Raw genomic sequence first — 25,121 nt, forward strand, 5'->3', positions numbered from 1 at the left:
TGTTTCTATTATAAATCAATTTTAGCATTATATAATTCCATTAATTAAATCCGAAAAATTTAATAATAATTTGCTGCCGACTTGTTTGCTCTGATTTGATTGGTTAGAAATTTTGGATATTATTTTGGTTTGTTTTAGCAATTCTTCCTTTGGGTTGCTTTTGTCTGTCTCTGTCTGATAACTGCAATGGATGTTAATTCAGGAAAGAATACTGATAAGCCAGAAGCAGCTCAATTATACGTTAAATAGTGTGAAAATTTTAAAATAAATACAGTGAAAGACTCTAAAGACCGTATTTGTCTTAGCATAATAACAAAATTGAGAGAGAAGGGAATTGATAATATATTTAACACAGAGCATATGACCAAGACTGAAAATGCAATAAAATTTCACAGAAAACAGCATCTCCTGCAGCTGAAACAATCACAAGTCGCTTTATAGAAGGTAGTCTTAATTTGAGTCTTAAAAATATTCAAAGTTCCCAACAGGTACAGAGGAAAGAAGGGCATTCACTCAGAAAAACAGCACAAACAAAGGCATCTCATCCCATATAGCAGCTCCCTGAAACATCATTTTTTTTTAAAGATTTTATTTATTTATTTATTTGAGAGAGAGAGAATGCACGCGTGCATACACACACAGTGGGGGGAGGGGCAGAGGGAGATGGAGAAGCAGGCTCCCCGCTGAGCAAGGACCCCCCCCCAAAGTGGGACTCCATCCCAGGACCCTGAGATCATGACCTGAGCGGAAGGCAGATGTTTAACCGACTGAGCCACCCAGGTGCCCCCGAAACATCGTTTTATTAACTACTTACAATTTCCTACAAAATAAACTCTGACAGAGAATATTTATTCTTCTTTTTAAATCATCGTTCATTCAGTATTCACTGAGTACCTGCCATGTGCCTGACATCTTTCTAGGTTCTTGGGACACATCAGTGAGGAAACAGAGATCATTGTGATTGAGGAGCTTGCATTCTGGATCCACCCCTCCATTGCTGGTTGGGCAAAATCACTTCATGTACAAATGAATCATTAATTTAAATCATCCTATATTTGCATTAGCACCAGACAGGAAGTTGAAATAACATAGTAATAATTGAATACTGCCTTTCGTGCTTTCAGCCTGAAAATCATTACTAATGAATAAAAATATCTGAATAAAAACTTGGAGAAGAACACAAGCTCTCTGGAGAGCAATTTAAGTCAGAATTGGATTACATTTAGAGAGTATGCTTACTGAATGTCTTTGCTTGGGAATTTGTAGCCATGTAGCACTTACCTATTTCCTAAAGTTATTGAATATTGAAAATTTCCCGTGAATCACAAATGATAAATCCAAAGCACACTCTCAGTATGCAGCGTTCAAATGTTTGTTTTGAAAGGGCCCCATTAGATTGTGTTGGGATAGATGGAGAGGTAGGTATGCAACTGACTTCATATACCTGGGAGATCAGATTTGGGTTCTAGCTCTATCAGTGGGTCACTTCCTAAATGTTGACAAGTCATTCTCTGCTGCTTGTATTTTTTAAAAAAGATTTTATTTATTTGACAGAGAGAGACACAGCGAGAGAGGGAACACAAGCAGGAGGAGTGGGAGAGGGAGAAGCAGGCTTCCCGTGGAGCAGGGAGCCCGATGTGGGGCTCGATCCCAGGACCCTGGGACCATGACCTGAGCCGAAGGCAGATGTTTAACCAACTGAGCCACCCAGGTGCCCCATGTGCTTCTTGTATTATTATTTGAAAAATGGTCTTTTAGAAAAACTATTCTTGTACCTCAGCCACCCTGCTGAGGTTCAAGGCAACAGTCATAATCAATAGCTACGAATGTTGGTGAGGAGCACTTTGCCTGGAGGTAACACCAGTCCCAAGCACCATCTCACTCCAACTGCATTAGAGACCCCAAGCAAGAATCATCTCGGGAAGCCCATTCAATCAACACATTTGATTGTACAATAATTTTTTGTGCAGGAAATACTTATGGAGAACCTACTATGTGCCAGAACGACGCATTGGTTAATAATACTACATAGGTCCTTCCTCTTGTGGAGCTCATAATTTTTTTTTTTTAAAGATTTTGAGAGAGAGTTATTTATTTTGAGAGAGAGAGTTAGAGCATGCAAGAGGGGGCAGAGGGAGAGGGAGAGAGAATTCTCAAGTGGACTCCCTGCTGAGCACAGAACCCCACGCCGGGCTCGATCCCAGAACCCTGGGAATTATGACCTGAGCCGAGATCAAGAGTTGGCCTAACAATAGGCCAATCAATAACAAAACAATAAACAGATAAACAAAATAATTACCCCATTTCCTATGTTATGAGAGAAATAAGGTTTTGCAATGGGACAAAATGGATAAACCTCTTCTGATATTTATTGTTTGTGTCATTTCTCCGTGACAAAATTCTCTTTTTAAAAATTTTTTAAATTTGAGTATAGTTGACACACAACATTAGTTTCAGGTGTTTTTCCCTTTGTTCTATTTTGCTTGGTTGGAACAGAACAAGCATAGCCGGGAAACCACAACCCAAACCAAGTATGTCCACAAGGTGGCAGAATGGAGTCCACAGCAAACAACGGCAGTACAAGGGCAGGTTACCTAAAAAGGAAAAGAATCTCGTGACTGGCTGCCTACACATCTGGGCATTGGAAACAATGACTTCTTAAAATGCTAGGCTAATGCATCAAGAATATCTTATATTTAATTCTTTTCCACCATAAGGGTTTTTCCACGAGAACTGTTTTTTTTAAAAACATTTTAAAATTTAAATTCAGTGAATTAACATATGATGTATTATTGGTTTCAGAAGTACAGGCCTGTGATTCATCAGTCTTATATGATACCACGAGAACTACTTTTTATCACGCACTGCGCCTACCAAAGCCTGCTGTGGAATGAGCGGACAGGAAGTAAAACAGAAGCAAATGGATTTCAAATCCAAGCACATGGCATAGAAAATAAACAGAAGGAATCTCCCTGGTCCAGCCTCAAGGTCAATCTACAGCAGCATGAATAGACTGTACTGTGCCATTACTGAGCTTAGCTCACTGTATTAAAACGAGTCAGGGACTTCCTTTCCTTCCTTTCATTGTTCTGTCTTGGTACTCGTGCAATGTCAGCCAGGAGAGCAGTGGAACCAGCCTCAGAAACATAAAAGCAACTTATTACAATATAGCAAAGAAGAATTGTAATTATATTTCAGAAAAGTAAAGAGAAATAAATTACAAATTGTGAGAGACAGAAGCTTGAGGAAACATTCAGAAAGGAATTAACATTTGATTTAAACCATCCACAACTTCTCCGGTTTTTCTAGTCAAAGCATAAAGATGTGTGAAAAGAGAACCTCACACTCATGGGACAACATGTATTAAACAATGAAATCATACAATGTCAGGAGGTGTTTGGAGATCGGTAAGGAGCCTGCACAAGGAGCGTATGGGCCACTTAGAGGAAATGTAGATGGCAGATCTTGAATGACGTAGCAAGGATTTCTTTTGACATGTTTTAGAGTTGCGGTCAGTTTGTCAATAAACATTGACTCAAATACTGTAGATCTAATATTTTTTAATCCGCTTAGAATATGGTTAGACATGCTTTCCTCAGGGAGCTGCGGAAACTTTATAGTTTGAGTCTCAAAGATGATCTCCAGTGTCCTATCCACTGGTAAATTTAATTGATCATCTAATACTGCAATAGCAAATCCTTGTGACAGAACCTAACTTCTTGGAGTCAGTTTCATTGTAAAACACTCTTACAGTTGTGTCCCTTAGGGCCACTTCATTTGGGATCTAACAAGTATAGGAGAAGGAACAGGTCCATGTTTGGAATGAATTCTGGATTAACTGGATGGATTTAGAGAGCTGTATCCTGATTCGCTTTAGAAGGTTGCATTGAACATTATTTCAAGGGGTGGACATGTACACTGTCAATTATGGAAACACTTTTTTTTCAGATTTCTGTTCTTTATAGGTCTCTTCCTCAAAAGTGCCAAACAGTTCAAAATCTCACTGTTATCATATACTGTTCATAATGATGTTCTTGTCTAGAATGTCTCCCTAAGTAATTTATTTCCTAACACAAATGAATTATACTTTGGGTTTTGACATAGTCAAAATTGTATATTAACAAGCATTATAAATCATCATGAAAACAGAAATTGAAATGTTATTTTGGTCACTATAGTATGTACTCGAATTTATATAATTCAAATTGGCATTGAATGATCAGAGTAAGTAGATATCTGTTTTTCAGAAATTTTATTATAAGCCTCCAGTATTATTATTTATTTGATCTCCATAGAAGATGTGGCATGTTTTAAAAAAAGTGAACACTCATATTTATCTGAATAAACATTTCTCTTTTGTTGAAAAAACACTTATTTTCCATTAAATAATGGAAAACTTAATTACATATTTCCTACAGCTTGTATGTGAGCCATAGAAAGGAGACATAGAAGGAAAATAGAGAAGTAATGAGAAAAAATGGGAAGAACATTGGAATGGCGGGAAGGGTTTAGATCCCTTCCCAAGATCCTTTGGTTATGAGATTCTGATATCAGAGTCAAGAGAATGGACTTAGGTCAATGTTCTGCCACAATCCAGTTGTGTAATAATATGAAAAATCATAGACTATGAAATATTCACAGGATTTTAGAGATCTTTTACTAAAACTTTTCTAGAGGTGAGCTAAGGCATAGAGGGGATCAATGAAGGCCACACATATATGCCAGGACTGGGAACCATTCCTCTCAGCTGCTCTGGGTTTCTTTCCATAGAACATCTTAAAATGATACATATTTTCCCTATGTATTTGTTTCCTCATTCATTTAATGAGTAGATTAGACATGAACTTCTGTAAGATTCACAATAGTTTTAGAATTCTCAGTATTGGTTCACTTTGTGCTATTAAATATACATTAGGCCAGTTTAACTGTATATATAGTTAAAATTGCAGAGACCTATAATGGAAAGTAAAGAAATTGAGAAGAGATGTATAGTCAAGAGTCAGAACATACTTTATTTCTGACAGGTTTTAATTCTTTTTGGCAGATCCATCGATTTTCTGTGTCACAGTCCTCAGAAATCATTGTTGTTGGTGAGATGGAAACACAGCTCTTTTCTTGAGTATAACCAGCAATTTGTAATCTGTGGAGCAAAAGAAAAAACTCCCTTAGTGTTTGTGATTTCCTCACATAATTAATTCTCTTCATCTAGCCAGTGTCTCCTACAACTTTCAGGAAACAATGGGATGCTAAATTATTAAGTATAGCGTAAGTACACTGTCAAACATAAAATGGTATAAACACTTAAAAAAAAGATTTTTATTTATTTACTTATTTATTTACTTATTTTTAAATTTTATTTTATTATGTTATGTTACTTAGTTTTATTTAGAGCACAACTAGGGAGAGGAGCAGAGGGAGAGGGAGAGCGAGACTCCCAAGTAAACTCTGTGCTGAGTGTGAGCCAGATGTGAGCCTCAACTCTGGGCTGGACACGGGGCCCGATCCCACGACCCTGAGATCTGAGCCACCTAAGCACCCTGGAATAGCTATATAAATCTCTGGAACTCGCCAGTTCATCTTCACTGGAAAAGCATCCTCTAACAAGAAGCTTCCTAATAACATATGCAAAGAAGACAAGCTTTGGAAACTGGGATTCTCTTCTTATTCTTATTCTATCATTGACATATCATGTGAAAAGTTTCTTTACCAAACCTCAATTTTCTTAAATATACAGAATATAACCACTAATATTTGGGGGAGACATTGAGATGGCACATGTGAAAGTATGACAATGCTTAAATGGTATATGTGCTCAGTAAACATTAGGTACACAGTGAGTGATGGGCATACAGGGTCTATAGACTTTGGACACAGCTAGGAAAAGAGGCTTCGTTTGTGTGGTATGTGGTCAGAAGTTTCCTTTTTTTTCCATTCCAAGCAGAGGTTGGTAGGTGTCTGCTTCAATATGCCATTAATTCCAACAAGTGTGAGGCTTGTGGCTCACGGCGGGTGAGGGTAGGAGTAGAATCAACAATGGAATAGGCAACATTAGGGCCAGGTGCCGGGATGGGGTGAGTTCAAGACTCATGTGTTTCAAACCAAGTGGAGCGGTGGTGGTGGACAGGGTTCTGTCACAGCTTTTCTTTGTTACTTCATTGCATTTCTTCATGCAGCCCCTTGGGCCTGAGCAGCCAATCTGATTCCTCCCTAGTGTCTGACGCTTTTGTCAAATTATGAACTTCTCTCAACTAGGCTATTGCCGAAGTCTGCCTTTTTTTTACCTCTTTACCCTTTTGATCCCTTCTTCAGCTTTCAAGATAACTTTTTTAATGCTCAGATGGCCAGGTCAATGATTGTCTTTCCAAAAGGCCCTCAATCTCAGCCTGGTTCTCTAAACTTATCTCATTTAATCCCTAAACAGTCCTGAGAGAAAAATTATTATCACCCTCTATTTTTCTCCTTAGCAGCAAGCCAGGCTGACAGTTAAAATGAAAGCAGAATCTGATACCCTTTCTACTATAACCCGACACCTTCCAGGGTTATCTGATCACTGCCATCTTAATCAAAGCATCATTTTTATCCCAGAGTAAAATGGAATGTTCAGCTGAATTTAATCCACCCACTTTACCTATATTTCTGCTCACAGACACTTCAGTGTTTTCCAATTTTATTATGAACCTCAGTAAAATAAGTATACACACATACTAAATTGAATCAACCAAAATTAACCTTTATTATGCATGAAAAAATAAAAATAAGTCAATATCAAATTTTCATTTATATATAAATAAAATATAGAAAATAATACCCAGAAAGCATATAAAAAATGAGGATAGATTTGTGTGTGTGTGTCTGTGCTGTGTGTGTGTGATATATGTGTAGAGTACGTGTGGTGTATATGTGTGTTGTGTATGTGTAGTGAGTATGTTTTGTGTGTGGTGTGTGTGGTGTATGTGGGTATTGTTTTTGGTGTGTTTTGCTGTGTGTGTTTGTGTTTGTGGTGTACATGTGGTGTGAGGATAGATTTTATTTAACAGAAGGAGTATGCTTGCCTTTTCATAAGTTTATTCTACTCCAGAACACTTATTTTATTTATTTATTCATTTATTTATTTTAGATTTATTTATTTCAGAGAGACTGAGAGAGAGCACACGGGGAGAGGCAGGAGGAGATAGAATCCCAAGCAGACTCCATGCTGAATGGGGAGCCCAACATGAGGCTCGATTCCCAGGACCCTGAGATCATGACCTGAGCTGAAACCAACAGCCAGATGCTTAACCAACTACGCTTCCCAGAACACTTATTTTAAAATAATCTTTTAAAGAATCACATTTTAAAAAATAGTTTAGAACATGGGTCAAACAATGTGAAAATTTGCTAATTAAGCCAGCTTTTTTTCAATGTTTAATACTTTTCCATAACTATCACTATAGCTTAGATAAACTTGAACAAGCTCCTGTGTTTTAAATTTCATGTTTTTTCCTCATGTTTTTTGAAGGATAAAAAAAATTTTAACTGTAATTTATACAGATTTGATTGACTCATTCACAGACTAAAAAAATGCAACATAATATCATCTCTTCTGAAAAATCTATTGAAAAGTTCTTTACAGAAACATTATTGAATTCCTACATGCTTTTGCTTCTGAGGGAAAAAAACTCTTCCTTTGTTGTACAATTAACCATGAATTCTGTTAAAATATGTAATTTACCTGTGCAGCATCAACCCTCCTATTACACTGCTAGTTATCTTGACCATCTTACACAAGAAACTATAATGAGACACCCAAGAGAAAATAGCAATTAGATCCTTTGTGGCCTATGCCATATTAATCCCATTCCCTGAAATAACTGTCTCCTTTACACCACTGGTTAAAATATACGGCTAACCCTCAAACAACATTTGTTTGAACTACACAGGTTCACTTCTATGCATTTTTTTCTTTTTCGATAAATACAGTAAAGTAAATGTATTTTCTGTTTTTATAATTTCTTAATAACATTTTCTTTTCTCTAGCTTATTGTAAGAATACAGTATAGAATACGTATAACATATAAAATATATGTTAATCAATGAGGCTTTTCGTGTGTCTGGGTTCTGCATGCTGATATTTACTTTTTTTTTTTCCTCTTATATTTACTGTTCCAGTGCTGATTGTGACCCCCCAAGGTATATTGTCCCACAATTTGAAAAACACTACTTAAAAACTTTTGCATGATAAAAACCTCCAGCTAGAGATTGCTTAATTTTATATGCCCCTCCCCCAAAAAGTTAGTCTGCTCCTTTCTCCTCTAAAACCCCCTTGCAGATAAAAATATATATTGCTATAATGGGCTGATGTCTTTTCACATACGGAACTTTTCAACCAACCAACTTCAACATCATTCATCTTAGTCTATTCCGAACCTCTTGAAAATTTCTAAACTAAATTAAAACCACAAACCTCAATCTTCCATAACAGTGTTACTATCCTGAAATATTAACCTGATTTGGGAGTGAATATTCAAATTAGCTGATCTAATACTCACACATTTGAATTTAAAAATGAACCATTTATCCATTTCCATTTCTTCTCTGATAATGTTAAATTTAGTCCAATCCAAAATAGCATTCCCTTTTCATTTATCCGCATTCGTATGAGTTTCTATCAATAAAACGAAAGAAATGACTGAATATTGAATCTGCATTATCTATTCATGGTTTGCATTTTTCTACTCATTCTCTAAAACAGAGTTCAAGTCTCACCTAGTCTATGATGCCTTTCCTAACTCCCCATCAGAGTTAATTATTCCTTCTTTGTGATATTATTGTCCCTATATTTATATCCATATTGCTGCATGCCTCAAATTCTATTCAATTATTTGCCTACACCTGGGTGTAGTCTCTCAGACTGTGAGCTTCTTGAAGTGAAATTTGCTACTTCTATCTGCATAGAACCTTTGGGCTAAAGCCCAAAGATCTTGGTATGGTTAGAAAAAAGTGCTAAGTTTTATTATTAAGGTATCTTATTTAATTATTTACCAATTCTTCCTGATCTCGAATAAGCAGCAAACTGGATTCTTTTGTGGAACAGTCAGTCAGACTATCTTTCCAAGTGTTGGAAGCACGAGAAAGAAACAAGCATTTTTCTGGGAGTGTATGCCAACCTTCTGGGCACTTTAACAGATCTGGTTTCTCTGAAGTAAACAGAAAGAAGAAATAAATAAGTGTTATATTTCTATTCTGTCTCCACCCACCACAACTAATCACACATGCACAGGTCATTATAAATGCACAGAAGTCTCTGATTATCACTGTGAGAACAAATGAATTTATTATAGTTTTGAGGTTTTTGAGACTTACTGTTCATTCTGGTATCAAGAATTGGAAATTCATGACCAGTTATATCGAGCATAAATGGAATCATAGAATATTAGAATAGGGAAAGACCATCAACATAATTTAAGCAGCCACATCCTACTTTTTAAGGCACTGACAGAATAATTTAAGTCCACACAATCAGATGGTGGTAGAGTCAAAACTATTCCTGAGTTTCCTTAAACTCATCACTAGTGCTGACTCCACTATACGTCCAATATGTAGTTATCTAAAAAATGTTTACTTTAAACAACATGTAAACTGCAAGGCAGATAATAATTGATTTCACTAAATTAATGACAAATTCTATGGAAAATTTCTAATTGTCAAATTATCTATTTGCTAACTTAAGGCAATCTATTAGATAACATTTTCCAGAAGGATTTTCCAGGTTTCCTAAAATTTCTGTTCTGTAAGAATGTGCACAATCCATGATCACATTCTGCTACAGTCATTCAACAATAGTGTCTTTATTAACTCACACTACCTACTGGAGCAAGATTGATGTCTTAAGATTAATGGACAAAAGTTAACTCTTTGACATACTCATTAAGATCATCAAATATTTTGCGTGAGTGCATAGTTAACTTTTTAACATGGTATTTGGCTATTAATTATTGAATATTCTAACAGCAACTTCCCATGAGGCAACGTGAACTGGTGATTAAGATCATAGACTTAATCTATGATGCAATTTCTGGCCACAGGTGTAATTTCCGTTGTCACCTCTTACTAGGTGTATGGCCCTAAGTGAGTTGTTTTCCCTTTCCATTCCTTAGTTTTGTCAAACATAAAATCAGAAAGATAATGCCGTCTTAACTTATGGGGTGTTAGGAGCTTTTACTACTGTAACATATAGTATCTGTCAAATATGGGCTATTATTTTTAAGAAGTTCAAGCTACCAAATTACCTGTTGTTTCATTCCTGTTCTCTTGAACATCCACTCGGCTTTCTTCTATTAATGAGTTTCGTCTTAAGAAAGTCACTAGCAAGTAAGGAGAAACCATTAAGAAGATTAAATGCTGAATGTGGTGAAATGGATGTGTTATATTGATCACTTCAGGAGACTGTATTATCTCAACAAGGCTGAATGTGGACAGAAGATAAAGTGATAGTAATGTAGCAAAGAGTCTAGTTAGAACACAGCATACATACACAAACAAGAAAACACACGGAACGGTGAACTCACACAGACACTGACTTACCTGTTGTCTACTCTTAAGTTGTTTATACTCCTGACCAAGCTTTTTCATCTTCAAAATAAATATAATTATGTCTACCCCATGGGAGAGGTTGCCTAGTGCAATCTGGAATTTAGTAGGCACTTAAAAAACTGTAAATAAGGGAAATTTTTATTTTTCTTTGTCACTGTCATGTTTTTATTATAACTGTGATCATTTTTAGGTTCTGGGAGCACATCTGAAATACCCCATGAAGACGATCAGAACAATTAGGAAGAGAAATGTGAAAGGCTGAAGTTTGCAGAGTAGATTTGGGCCGAGCATTGTGAAAAGCATTGTTTTGTAATTGTTTTTATTTTATTGGTCTTTCACTAAGTTTGAGGTGGCCAAATGATGTTGATACTCTAATATTTGTGATAGAAATAATATAAGTATTCTGAAGCAAATAATCTTGAATTACTTACCTGAAACACTCAATCCAATCACAGTCAAAGTAAGAAGAATAATCACAATACAACCAAGTTTCAGAGCAAACTGATGCCAAGGTGAACCTTGACAGACATCTGAGAAGTTAAGAAAATACATTCAGTTAACCCAGTTGAGTTCATCTGGTACAAAAAGCAAGGGTGTTTTGGATCACGTATAGACAGATTCAGGATGGGAGCTGGGGGCAGGAAAGAACAATCAGCCATATTAGGGACCCACGAGGTGGATTCTCAGCCAGATCCAGCTGAGAGTTTGCTCACTGATAAAACAGAAATATTTATGCTTGTCTTATGTACAAATGATCGGTATAATAATCAAATGGGATAGATATGAAAAGTTTTGAAAATTGCCAAGTGCTGTGTGAAAATGAAACAAATACCATATTATAGGGAATAAGTGAAAGAATTTTGTCTAAAAAAAGATGGCCATTGCCCAGTCAAGGTATTTTAGAAAGAGCTCTATTGAGGCTCTATTTTGTGCTAAGCACCATTTTAGGTTTCGGTTATATACAACAATTCTATTCTTGGACATGGATTCCTCTACTTTATTGTCATCTAAAACAATTATCTCCAACTTGAGTCAGATGTATGGCATTCAAGAAAGAGTGTTTTGTGAAGCTGCATATTATTTTCAGTATTTCAATGAATGTAACATAGCATGAACTGATGTCTACAACATTGCATAGTCTAACAAAATATCAAATACATTTGTATTTCTCTGTAGTCATATCATTTACAATATATGGTATATCTCATGTTCATCAGAAATTGTGATTGTATTAATTAATGAAATGGGAGGCTTAATTAATTAATGAAATGTATTTTGGTTCCCAACGTCTTTATTTGTTTTATTTTTTTAAAGATTTTATTTATTTATTTGACAGAAAGAGAGAGAGCACAAGCAGGGGGAGCGGCAGGCAGAGGGAGAAGGAGGCTCCCTGATGGGGGCTTGATCCCAGGACCCTGGGATCATGACCTGAGCCAAAGGCAGATGCTTAACCGACTGAGCCACCTAGGCGTCCTGGTTCTAGACATCTTTAAAAATTTGGATTTCATAGGGAAAACTAATGAGAGTAATTTTCTAATAAAAAAATTTGTCCCACGATTCTTTCAGGTCTTGACTCAAATGTCATCTTGCCGTCAGGTTCTGTAGATATTCCATTTGATACTCTCCCTCCCCCAAAGCTAAATTCTACTTCTATTGTTTATTTTTCTCAATTGCACTTAATATCATGTGATCTTTTTTACATATACTTAGTTCTTTGTTTATCTGTGTCTGTAGTAGTGTAATATAAACGTAATAAAGGAAAAGATTTTTTTTCTCTATTTTGTTGACTGTTGTCATCTCAGCACTGATGGCCTAGCACACAGAAGGTGCTTATTTTTGAATGAATGAATAACCTCTGGAGGCATTTTGCCAACACCTTACTTACTTTTCTAAGGGACCAAAACCCTTGGCTGTAACAAAATAGGTCAACGCTCACATCTCTGCCTGGTTTTACTGACTCTTTTGGTTTTCTCACTCTTTTATGGTAACCACAGCCTGAAAAACTTAGCCAAAAGCTCAGGAGTGGTTTCACAATAATTGTAATATCAGGCAAAAAAAAGAAACATATAACACATTTTGTTGACTTTATTCTACTTTTTTTCAGATTCGCTTTTAGGATGATATTTTGCAGGATAAAAATATAATCAGACTAGACAAATTTTCTGGACCCATTGATTTGCGGTCATAGAGAGTAGATTTTGAGGAAAATCTCCCTGCCTTTTTTTTTCTTCCCTTTTTCTGACTTCCCCTTTCAACACCATCTTCCTTTCTCTCCACTTTTGCTAGATCTGAATAGGGTCAGAGAAGTCTTACTCTTTCCCATAAAAAAATATCTGTGGCTAGACCAAACCCCAACTGTAGTTACCAAAATCCTCCAATTCTCCTTAATCCCCATATGAAAAGTATAGTGAAACTTATTTGGTAACCCTAAACCTTTTTTCCCAATTTGGAACATTGATAATTTAATAGTTTCAAACCTATCCCAAGTCATTCTAAAAGAATATAGTCCACATGCTTAGCACAACATGAAACAAATATCAGGTTAGATAAAAATCCCAATATCACATTTGGTTAGATTTCAGAAAGTCATGATAATTTCATACATATTTTCTGCCTAGTTCCTGGTCTTTTTTCACCCATGTCCAGGTCGTGGCATCCCTCATATATTACTTCATATTACACTTCCCTATTTTTTTTTTTTTTGTTGTTCACTGACACGGAAAAGTGCTGATTCCAACAAGTGTCAAATAGGTTCGTTCGTTAATGATATTCTCCAGTGTCTCAAGGCTTATGTCCTAAACTGTGATACTTTTCAAGTATCAAGTGTCAAAGTTAGAAACCATCACATTGTAATTATATTGAAGTCTTCAATCTTGAATATGATTTTCTTCCAGAAATTTTTCCCCCCTTCTCTTCGGAGAGTGAAGGATGTTAATCATTAAGCTTATACTTTGCATTGTGAAAAAAATACTATAGAAGTGAATTCACTGGAACTTAATCTTAGTATTTTGTGAGGGGATTTGGAATAAGGTAGGTTACCATTACAGCAAGGTAGCAATGTGTCTCTAAAAAATATTGCTTTGGTTATGCACAAACAATGAATCATGGAACACTATATCTAAAACTAATGATGTAATGTATGGGGATTAACATAACAATAAAAAAAAATTAAAAAAAAAATATTGCTTTGTTCATATGTGTAAAATGTTTCTTCCTGGTTTTTAACCAAGGCTCAGTAGTAGAAGTGATGTTCACTTTTCACACTAATATCTTTTTTTAAAAAAGATTTTATTTATTTATTTGACAGAGAGAGTGAGAGAGCACAAGCAGGGGGAGTGGGAGAAGCAGGCTCCCCACTGAGCAGGGAGCCCGAGGCGGGGCTTGATCCCTGGGCCTAACTGAGTGAGCCACCCAGGTGCCCCAGTAAATTTATAATCTGTGCATCCTTAAGCTGATGGTGGGAAAAACAGAAGGGGCTGCTGTTTTTAGAAACATATGAAAAATACATTGTTAAAATGTCTGTGCTACCCAGAGCAATCTAACAGCAATCAGACAACAACAACAAAAATAAAATGTATTCAAATTGGCAAAGAAGAAGTCAAACTCTCTCTCTTCACAGATGACATGATACTTTATGTGGAACATCCAAAAGAATCCACCCCCAAATTACTAGACTCATCCAGCAATTCAGTAATGTGGCAGGATACAAAATCGATGCACAGAAGTCAGTTGCTTTCTTATACACTAACAATGCAACTGTAGAAAGAGAAATTAGAGAAACAATTCCATTTACAATAGCAGAAAAAACCGTAAGATACCTGGGAATAAACCTAACCAAAGAGGTAAAAAGAATCTATACTCTAGGAACTACAGAACACTCATGAAAGAAATTGAAGAAAACACAAAAAGATGGAAAAGCATTCCATGCTCACGGATCAGAAGAATAAACATTGTTAAAATGTCTATGCTGCCCAGAGCCATCTATACCTTCAACGCCATCCTGATCAAAATTCCAATGACATTTTTCAAAGTGCTGGAACAAACAATCCTAAAATTTGTATGGAATCAGAAAAGACCTCAAATCGCCAAGGAAATGCTGAAAAAGAAAAACAAAGCTGGGGACATCATGTTGCCCGATTTCAAGCTATATTACAAAGCAGTGATCACCAAGACAGCATGGTACTGGCACAAAAACAGACATATAGACCAATGGAACAGAATAGAGAACCCAGATATGGACCCTCAACTCTATGGTCAAATAATCTTCGACAAAGCAGGAAAGAATAGCCAATGGAAAAAAGACAGTCTCTTCAATAAATGGTGCTGGGAAAATTGGACAGCTATATACAGAAGAATGAAACTCAACCATTCTCTAGCACCATACACAAAGATAAACTCAAAATGGCTGAAAGACCTCAATGTGAGACAGGAATCCATCCAAATCCTAGAGGAGAACATAGGCAGTAACCTCTTTGACATCAGCCACAGCAACTTCTTTCAAGATACATCTCCAAAGGCAAGTGAAACAAAAGCAAAAATGAACTTTTGGGACTTCATCAAGATAAAAAGCTTCTGCACTGCAAAGGAAACAGTCAACAAAACAAAGAGGCAACCCACAGAATGGGAGAAGATATTTGCAAATGACACTACAGATAAAGGGCTGGTATCCAAGATCTATAAAGAACTTCTCAAACTCAACACCCAAAAAACAAAGAATCAAGTCAAAAAGTGGGCAGAAGACATGACATGAATAGACAGTTCTCCAAAGAAGACATACAAATGGCTAACAGACACATGAAAAAATGTTCATCATCATTAGCCATCAGGGAAATTCAAATCAAAACCACACTGAGATACCACCTTACACCAGTTAGAATGGCAAAAATGGACAGGGAAAGAAACAACAAATGTTGGAGAGGTTGTGGAGAAAGGGGCACCGTCTTACATTGTTGGTGGGAATGCAAGTTGGTACAGCCACTTTGGAAAACAGTGTGGAGGTGCCTCAGAAAATTAAAAACAGAGCTACCTTATGACCCAGCAATTGAACTACTGGGTATTTACCCCAAAGACATAGATGTAGTGAAAAGAAGAGCCATATGTACCCCAATGTTCATTGCAGCAATGTCCACAATAGCCAAACTGTGCAAAGAGCCGAGGTGCCCTTCAACAGATGAATGGATCAAGAAGATGTGGTCCATATATACAATGGAATATTACTCAGCCATCAGAAAGGATGAATACCCAACTTTTACATCAACATGGATGGGACTGGAGGAGATTATGCTAAGTGGAACAAGTCAAGCAGAGAAAGTCAATTATCATATGGTTTCACTTATTTGTGGTATGTGAGGAATAGCATGGAGGACATTAGGAGAAGGAAGGGAAAAATGAAGGGGGGGAAATCGGAGGGAAAGATGAACCATGAGAGACTATGGACTCTGAGAAACAAACTGAGGGTTTTAGAGGGGAGGGGGGTGGGAGGGGTAGGTTAGTCCAGTGATGGGTATTAAGGAGGGCATGTACTGCATGGAGCACTGCGTGTTATAAGAAAACAATGAATGGTGGATCAGTACATCAAAAACTAATGATGTATTGTATGGTGACTAACATAACATAATAAAAGAAAATTAAAAAAATTAAAAAATAAAAATAAAAGGCAAAAAAAAGAAACATGAAAAATATAGGTTCATATATTATAAAAATATATCCAGCATTTTTTTTTAAGATTTTATTTATTTATTTGAGAGAGAGAGAATGAGAGAGAGTGAGAACATGAGAGGGGGGAGGGTCAGAGGGAGAAGCAGACTCCCTGCTGAGCAGGGAGCCCGATGTGGGACTCGATCCAGGGACTCCAGGATCATGACCTGAGCCGAAGGCAGTCGCTTAACCAACTGAGCCACCCAGGCGCCCTATATCCAGCATTCTTGATGATAATATTCTGAATTTAAAAATTTCTAAGTTATTTCTTTTTATTTTCTTTTGTGATTGTATTAATTAATGAAATGGGAGGCTTAATTAATTAATTAATGAAATGTATTTTGGTTCTCGACATCTTTATTTGTTTTATTTTTTTAAAGATTTTATTTATTTATTTGACAGAGAGAGAGCACAAGCAGGGGGAGCAGCAGGATCCCTGATGTGGGGCTCGATCCCAGGACCTTGGGATCATGACCTGAGCCGAAGGCAGACACTTAACTGAGCCACCCAGGTGCCCCTACACTAATATCCTGATAAAAAACGAAATCTACAAGGGGCGTGCTTTTCTTGGCAGTTATTGTTACCTACAGACAAACTCTGCTGCACCACTGCAACAGTAATATAGAATTGCTGCTCATCCTCAGAGCAGTGATTTAAAACCATAAATATGAGAGGAAATTCTAACTCTGGAAGATAAACAAATGCCAAAAGGAAAATTAAAGGTACTTACCTTGAGGAAGTGATGGGGGTGATGAACTTGCAAAGCAAGAACCCCTGGATAAGTTTAAGTCAGCATATACCACTTGTCTATCCATTGTAAGCAGGGGAATATGGCACTTAACTTGTGTGTAAGGACAGACTCCAAGTTCTGTGAGTCAAGATCAGCAAAAGGAAGTGCCCAGTCTGAAATGCTTTGTTGTTTCTCTTGTAACCCCTCCCACTCACACTTTTAGCTGTGGGTTTCCTCTGTAAATTAGGGAGACAATTCACTTATTGGGTGTCTAATATGCTTGGATATGTAATATCTACTTTGCTTAATTAACTGGTCTGTTTGACAAAATTTCGGGACGATTTTGTCGTTGTCCTTCTAACCATCCCTTTTGAGTATCTTTCTCAGGGTCAGGACCAGCATGAGGCAAATGAGACACTCATCTAGGGTGGACATTTCAGGAACTCTCCAAAAAGACTCAGTAATCGAGAGAAATAATAGTTAATAAAATGTTGCAAAAAATAAACATTTATGCAAAAAATGGCAGGATGCCTTTTAAAAGCTCTAAATTCTTCCTGAAATATTTGTGTTCCAAATAAAGCTGCAAAATGTGGAAAATGGCATTTAAATGTGGAAAAGGCCCCTTAATAAGATAATTTAAAAAGCACCCATAAACCACTCTTAGCTTAGTTCTAAAGGCACTCGTGAGTATAACAAAGTTTCCACATAAGTAAAAAAATTGAAATGTGCCAGAATTATAGAAAGTGGAGCACTCGAGTTTGTGGAACTTCCTCTTTCAAGGATTTTCGGGCATAGGACCTTGGATGCCATGGAGTCTGACATGCCTACATTACAAATGAGAAAAGAGAAAACCAGGGATTTCCTCAAAGTCACTTACTGTAATCAGGGCAGAATTGTACCAAATGCTCAAAATCAATGGACGGTGAAAACTGTCTCCTGGCTTTGATTTCCCAGAAGGTAGGAAGTGTCTATTTACAGCAGAAAGTTTTCATTCTGTGCCTGCTATAGAAGGACATGCTTACTCCTTAAAGATTACTGATAATTATGAAAAGTAAGCATGTGTGAGAATTGAATGACCCACAAAGAAAAGTATGACATTTAAAAAAATAAAACTAGCTTAGGTTGATAGTACCATTGTATGCACTCTCCAGTGACTCAGTGACAATGTTATTTAACTATCTGACTATTTGGTAACTAAGAGTCACTTTATTTGTGCTATTTTATTTGGTTTTGTCACATACTTCACCTAAATTTTTATTTTATTTTTTTAAAGATTTTATTTATTTATTTTGAGAAAGAGAGATAGAGAGAGCACACACGTACAAGCAGGGAGAGGGGCAGAGGCAGAGGGAGAGAGAGAATTTCAAGCACACTCCATGCTGAGCATGGAGCCCAACACAGGGCTCAATCTCAAGACCTTGAGATCATGACCTGAGCTGAGACCAGGAGTCGAAGGCTTAACTGACTGAGCCACCCAAGCACCCCTAGAGGATTTTAATTAAATATCAAATACATATAGCATGTTTTACAGATAGAACAATAATTGAATGAAAAATTGAGTTAATATTTTGCAGTTTTAATAACATGTCTTTTTAGACAACCATATTTAAATCCATATGACAACCTTGCCTTTCTTAAAATTTCCATTAATAAAAAATAAAGTTCATATTGATATGAAAATGTTTGTATCAATGCCTGGACCTTGCCAGAAAATTAAAAATAGAAATGACTGAAATATAATTAATTAGAATGAATCTCCAGTTTTCCCCAACCTTGACTCTAACAATGAATGAGAGGGAAACTGTATACCGGCAGGAAGGTGATAATGAGCTGATGGCTAATAGCAGAAGTGAATGTAAGTAAAAAACACTTTGGGAAAGTTTAGTAATTATAAGTAACATTTGTAAAGATCTTTATTTTTTTGGTATTTGCATAACTTCTTGACTTGGAGTCACCTAAATTTTTAGAGTAAACATAATCTGCCAGGATTATGGAAGGGTATACTGGGTCACCTATATAGAACAATGATTCTTGAATTTTAGTGTCTATACAAGGACCACCTGAAAATTTGTTAATAATGTAGAATCTTGTTACATATACTCTTCCCTTCCTAAGATACAGTTAGTCTGGGGTGGGGATGTGCTAAAAAATCATCCCAGGTAACTGAGGTGGTTCATGAGCCACAAATAAAAAAACACTCATGTAGCATGTAAAAAATGTGAGGATATTTGAGAAAGATTAATAGAGTGAACAGAAGTCTGATAATCGGGGGATTTAAATAATGTTTTCAGTGCACTAAAGTTTAATTTAAAGTTACGCAGCACTGGGGTAACTGAGTGCCTCAGTTCATTTAGCATCAGCCTTTGGCTCAGGGTCCTGGGATGGAGCCTGGTGTAGGGCTCCCCACTCAGTGGGGAGTCTGCTTGTCCTTCTCCCCTCCCCAAGCTCATGCTCTCTTTCTCTTTCAAATAAATAAATAAAATCTTAAAAAAAATAAAGTTATGCAACATGATTGTGATTATTAGGAATCCACAATGGCCATATGAAAAATAATTTATTTGAATGTTCCTTTCAGAGCATTTCCTTCAAACAGAAGCTTGTAAAAGTCTGAACTGCAAAAGCATAAACTGGCTCGAAGAGAAGTAGAAACAAAAGATGAGTCTTTACTTGTGCATATGTATTATACAACATATTGATGGTTCATTTTGTTTGTTACAGCCATCTTCACAATCATCTATCACAAAAGACACTTATTGTGTGATCATTATTGTATACATAAACCCTTTATAAGAATTCACACTTGGAGAATTTTTTTAGTTATGTTCATCTAATCATCTAGATGGCACTTTTGCAAAAAGCATATCAGAATTTAGGATTATACTGTCACATATATATGTATATATGTTATATGCATATATATGTGACAATACATTCCTGACTATATATGTGTGTGTATGTATATATACACATATACACATACATACAGAGATAGGCACACACATAATATATATGATGTTAAAGCTAAATATTTCAGAGAATGAGTGATTACAAACTCTGAGATTTAGAATGTATAATAGTAGCAATAACATTGAGTAGCTCAAAAAACAATAAAGATAGATTCTTTTTACTATATCACCTATTTTGACATTGAGCTTTCCTAGGTTAATAGTGAGAGTTGGAGTGGAGAGGAAGAGAGAGTAAAATAAAAACAACGTTACTTTTGAATGTGAAGAAATATAACCGAGGCCAGAAGATAGCTAGGAAATGGAGAAATGAGTGATAAGAGAATAATTTGGTGCAAGAAGGTGAAAACACAAGAGGCAATATGTGGTAATCATGAGACAAGAGAATCCATTCCAGGCTTATAATATAAAAGAAAAGGCAGACTAGGAAGCTACAGGCTCACTTTCTTTCACTGAATTAACAACCATATATAGACCAGAATATCTCTGTAAGAACTCTAGAGACCAGCTGAGAAACTGCAGCACCCAGGCCATTGTAAAACCAAGAAAACATTCCACCAAAAGGGGTAGGATAATTCCCAGCATTTGGTACACTCGTTAGTGCCCTTACCCCTACACAGCATATTGTGGAGACATCAGGAGGAAACCCCATGTAACCTCCTTCAAGATGGAAAAAAAAAAAAAAGGAGTGGACCATGCACCCAACATTCTGGATTGTCTGAGGGCTACTCAAGGAACTGGTTTCTGTCTTGCCTGACTCAGAGTTCTTAGGGGACCAACTCAAGATAAACTACTGAAAACTGAGGTGAGCAGCAAGCAGAGCTACAGTATTGCAGGCAGACATGGGAGGAAAGGAAATGAAGAAAATTATTCCATTCACAATAGCATCAAAAAGAATAAAATACTTAGAAATAAACCCAATTAAGGAAATGAAAGACTGGTACATTGAAATCTATAAAACATTACTGAAAGAAATGAAATAATACATAAATAAATGGAAAGGTAGCCCATGTTCATGGATTGGAAGACTTAATATTGTTAAAATATGCATACTGAATAAAATAATCTCTAGATTAAATGCAATTCCTATCAAAATCCCAATGACATTTTTTTTTTTCAGAAATAGAAAGAAAAATGAGGTGCCTGGGTGGCTCAGTCAGTTAAGTGTCCAATTCTTGTTTTCAGCTCAGATCATGATTTCAGGGTCATGGGACTGAGCCCCATGTTGGGCTCTATGCTGGACTTAGAGCCTGCTTGGGATTCTCTTTCTCTCCCTTGGCCCCTACCCACAAAAAAAAAAAAAAAAAAAAAAAAAAAAAAAAAAGAAGAAGAAGAAGAAAGAAAGAAAGAAAGAAAGAAATAGAAAGAAATCATCCCAAAATTCATATAGAATCTCTAGAACCTCAAATAGACAAAACAATTTTGAAAAAGAAGAACAAAGTTGGAGAACTCATACTTTCTGATCGTAAAACATGTCACAAAGCTATAGTAATCAAAAGAGTGTGGTACTGGTGTGAAGACAGACAAATGAATCAATAAAATAGAGAACCTAGAAATAACTCCCATGTTTTTGGCTATATCATCTTTAACAAGTGTGACAACACTACTCAAGAGGAAAAAAGAATCTCTCCAACAAATGATGTTGGGAAGTAGATGTCAAGAATGAAGTTGGAATCTTATCTTACATTATATATAAAAATTAACTCAAAATGCATTAGCAATGTAAATATAAGACCTAAATTTATAAAAATTCTACAAGAAAACATACAGGAAAATCTTTATAACATTGAACTTGGCAATGATTTCTTTTATATGATACCCCCAAAGCCAACAAAAGCACAGATAGACAAATGGGACTACATCAAACTTTAAATCTTTTGTGCATCAAAGGACACAACAAAGTGAAAAATCAGAATAGGAGAAAATGTTTGCAAATCATATATCTGATAAGGGGTTAATATCCAGAATGTATAAAGAATTTCTATGACTCATTTACAGCAACAACAAAAAATCAAAGAGCCTGATTAAAAAATGATCAAAGGACTTGAATAGACATATCTCTAAGATGATATACAAATGGCCAATAAGCATATAAAAAGATGATCAACATCACTAATCATCTGAACAAATGAAAACCATACTAATTAGTGTGAAATACCACTTCACACAAGTTAGTATGGTTGTTACCCCTTTCCCGCAAAAATTACAAGTGTTGACAAGGATGTGGAGAAATTGGAACCCTTGTATATTGTTGGTGGGTTTGTAAAATGGTGCAACTGCTATGGAAAATAATATAGAAGTTCCTTAAAATTTTTAAATAAAACTACCATATTATATATTAATCCCATTTCTGGGTATATATTCCAAAGAATTGAAAGCAGGGTCTTAGATATTTGCATAATCATGCGCATAACAACACTATTCACAATAGCCAAGAATTGGAAGCAACCCATATAACCATTGACAGATGAATGGATAGAGCAGAAGTGATACACTGACACCTGTCAGAATGGCTAGAATCCAAAAGATAAGAAATAATAAGTGTTGGTGAGGATGTGGAGGAAAAAACCCTCATGTGCTGTTGGTGGGAATGAAAATGGGTGCAGCCACTGTGGAAGAGTATGGAGATTCCTCAAAAAATTAAAAATAGAAATATTCTTGGATTCAGTAATCCTACTACTAGGTATTTACCCAAAGAAAACAAAAGCACTAATTCAAAAAGATATACACATCCCTACACTTATAACAGCATTATTTACAATAGCCAAGGTATGAAAGCAACCCAAGTAGCCATGGATAGATGAATGGATAAAGAAGATGTAAGATATATAAATATACATGTATATACATATAGCTATATATATACATACATATTTATATACATATATACATGTATGGATATATATACATATATATATAGAGAGAGAGAGAGAGAGAGAGATAGGCAGTGGAATATTACTCAGCCATAAGAAAGAATGAGATCTTGCCATTTTTGACAGCATGGATGGACCACAGGGTACTATGCTAAGTAAAATGTCAGACAGAGAAAGACCAATACCACATGATTCCACTCCTGTGTGGAATTTAAGAAACAAGACAAAGAAACAAAGAAATGAATAAATAAAAACAGTCTTTTAAAAAAGATCTTATTTATTTATTTGAGAGATAGATTGAGTGAGAGAGCACACAAGCAGGGGCAGAGGGAGAGGGAGAAGCAGATTCCCTGCTGAGCAAGGAGCCCAATGCGGGGCTCCATCCCAGGACCCTGGGACCATGACCTGAGCTGAAGGCAGACGCTTAACCAACTGAGCCACCCTGGTGCCCCTAAATAAAAACACTCTTAAATACAGAGAACAAACTGGTGGTTGCCAGAGGGAAGGTGGGAATGATGGGTAAAATAGATAAAGGGGATTAAGAGGTACAAATTTCCAGCTATAAAAAGTCATGAAGATGAAGAGTACAGCATAGGGAATATAGTCAATAATATTGTAATAACATTATATAGTAACAGATGGTGACTACACTTACCGTGGTGAGCCCTAAGTGATGCATGGAGTTGCCGAATCAACGTGTTTTATACATGAAACCAATATAATACTGTATGTTAATTATACTTCATTAAAAAAATGACCAAAACAATATGATATATACACACAATAGAATATTATTCAGCCTTCAAAAGGAAGGAAATCCTGTCATATATTACAACATGTATGAATCTCGAGGATGTTATGTTAAGTGAAATAAGCCAGTTACAAGAAGGCAGTGCATTATCTCACTTAGATGACGTATCTAAAATAGTAAAGTTCACAGAAACAGCAAGTAGACTACTGGCAGTGGGGGAGGGCAATCATTTGTTTAATGAGGATAGAATTTCAGATTTGCAATTCACAACGGGAATATAGTTACCACCACTGAACTACACTTAAAAACTGTTAAGGAGGTAAATTTTACATGTTTTGTGTTTTTGCCACAATAGAAAAAAATACAAAAGAAAAGATGTGTAACTGGGGAAAAACTAGCATTTAGAATGACAAATAAGGGAAAGGAGGTTATATTATCCGAAAATACTCAAGATGTAAGGACGGTATTTTCAATGGAATATCTTCCCACCCAGAGAATTGGAAACTGGTCAATTGCTGGAGGAACGCAAGGGGATACTGGAAGATGGGAGTGGAGTACATGTCTCTAAGAATTAAAGTGTGCAACAGCATGGCCTCACTTATGTTCTCCTTCCTTTAACATTGACTCATGAACTTGTGTGCACCATTCACTAGCTTATTCAGATACAGAATTACAAACAAAATGATTCCTGCTGGATTTAAACAATTAAACTTATTGCCTTTTAAGAAAATTTTAAAATATTAAAGGGTAAGACGTGGTTTCAGAGGAGTAAGAGAAATAACAGCAAACCCCTAAAGAACTCAGCATTTGGCTACTGGTTATCATCTCTTTGCTTTGCTTTCTCACTCATTAGTGAGCTACACTGCTTAAGTATCCGGTTTTTTTGTTGTTGTTTAAGTCTGTACTTCAGTGTTCTGTAAAAACAGAGACATTTTATCCCTTCTTGCTCTGTGTTCCTGCAGACTCTGCATGCAAAGCATGTTTATAATTTATTTGCAATGTGGTAATAGCTATGTTTTGGTTATTAAATGGAAAACTTCTCTTGAAGCATGGCTGTTTTGTAATTCCAGAGAATAACTACATGGATATATGTTGAAGAGCTGCATGAATGTGTGATGTGTGTGCTGTGATTGTCCTGTGCTTCATATTTGCACTGGGGAGGAGATGTAGAGTCACTGTCTCACTGGTTTGCTAGGACGGCCATAACAAGGTTCCACAGAACGGGGGCGGAAACAACAGATAACATATTTTCTCATAGTTCTGGCAGCTAAAAGTCCAAGCTCAAGATGTCAGCAGGGTTCATTTCTTCTAAGGCTGAGCTCTTTCCTTGGATTGTAAATGGCTGTCTTTTCTCTGTGTCTTCCCATGATCTCTTTGCATCTGTGTCCTAATCACTTCAAGTAGAAGAGATTATAAATCATAAGGACAGCATCATATTGGATAAAGGCTCACACCAACAGCCTCATTTTAATTTAATTACCTCTTCAGAGACCCTTTTCCCCAATACATTCACATACTGAGGTGCTAAGGCTAGG

At 36.2% G+C, this 25,121-nt stretch overlaps 1 protein-coding gene across 2 annotated transcripts; it reads right to left on the reverse strand.

Moving 5' to 3' along the window:
• Positions 1 to 4,987: 4,987 nt before the first annotated feature.
• On the reverse strand, positions 4,988 to 17,140 carry KLRB1 (killer cell lectin like receptor B1). Of its 2 annotated transcripts, XM_036067277.2 has the most exons (6): positions 17,000 to 17,140; positions 11,004 to 11,102; positions 10,269 to 10,343; positions 9,022 to 9,176; positions 8,529 to 8,644; positions 4,988 to 5,140 (listed from the first exon to the last, which is right to left on the reverse strand). In XM_036067277.2, exons 1-6 carry the CDS (start codon positions 17,082 to 17,084, stop codon positions 4,993 to 4,995), a joined length of 678 nt encoding a protein of 225 aa, XP_035923170.1. In that variant the 5' UTR covers positions 17,085 to 17,140; the 3' UTR covers positions 4,988 to 4,992. The 2 variants fall into 2 exon arrangements, with proteins under 2 accessions (XP_035923170.1, XP_077930218.1); XM_078074092.1 differs by lacking the exon at positions 11,004 to 11,102.
• Positions 17,141 to 25,121: the final 7,981 nt, after the last annotated feature.

This window comes from Halichoerus grypus, chromosome 6, assembly GCF_964656455.1.
Source record: "Halichoerus grypus chromosome 6, mHalGry1.hap1.1, whole genome shotgun sequence".
Taxonomy (NCBI): Eukaryota; Metazoa; Chordata; class Mammalia; order Carnivora; family Phocidae; genus Halichoerus; species Halichoerus grypus.

Excerpts from the sequence above, each read along its gene's own strand:
- KLRB1 (XM_036067277.2), bottom strand. The coding sequence starts at position 17,084 with ATGGATAGACAAGTGGTATATGCTGACTTAAACTTATCCAGGGGTTCT. Across the intron at positions 10,344-11,003 it reads GATTGGATTGAGTGTTTCAG|TGACTTTCTTAAGACGAAAC; the intron begins GTAAGTAATTCA and ends CTTACTTGCTAG. Across the intron at positions 5,141-8,528 it reads TCATTTTTAAATTCAAATGT|ATTACAAATTGCTGGTTATA; the intron begins GTGAGTATTAGA and ends TTTGCTCCACAG.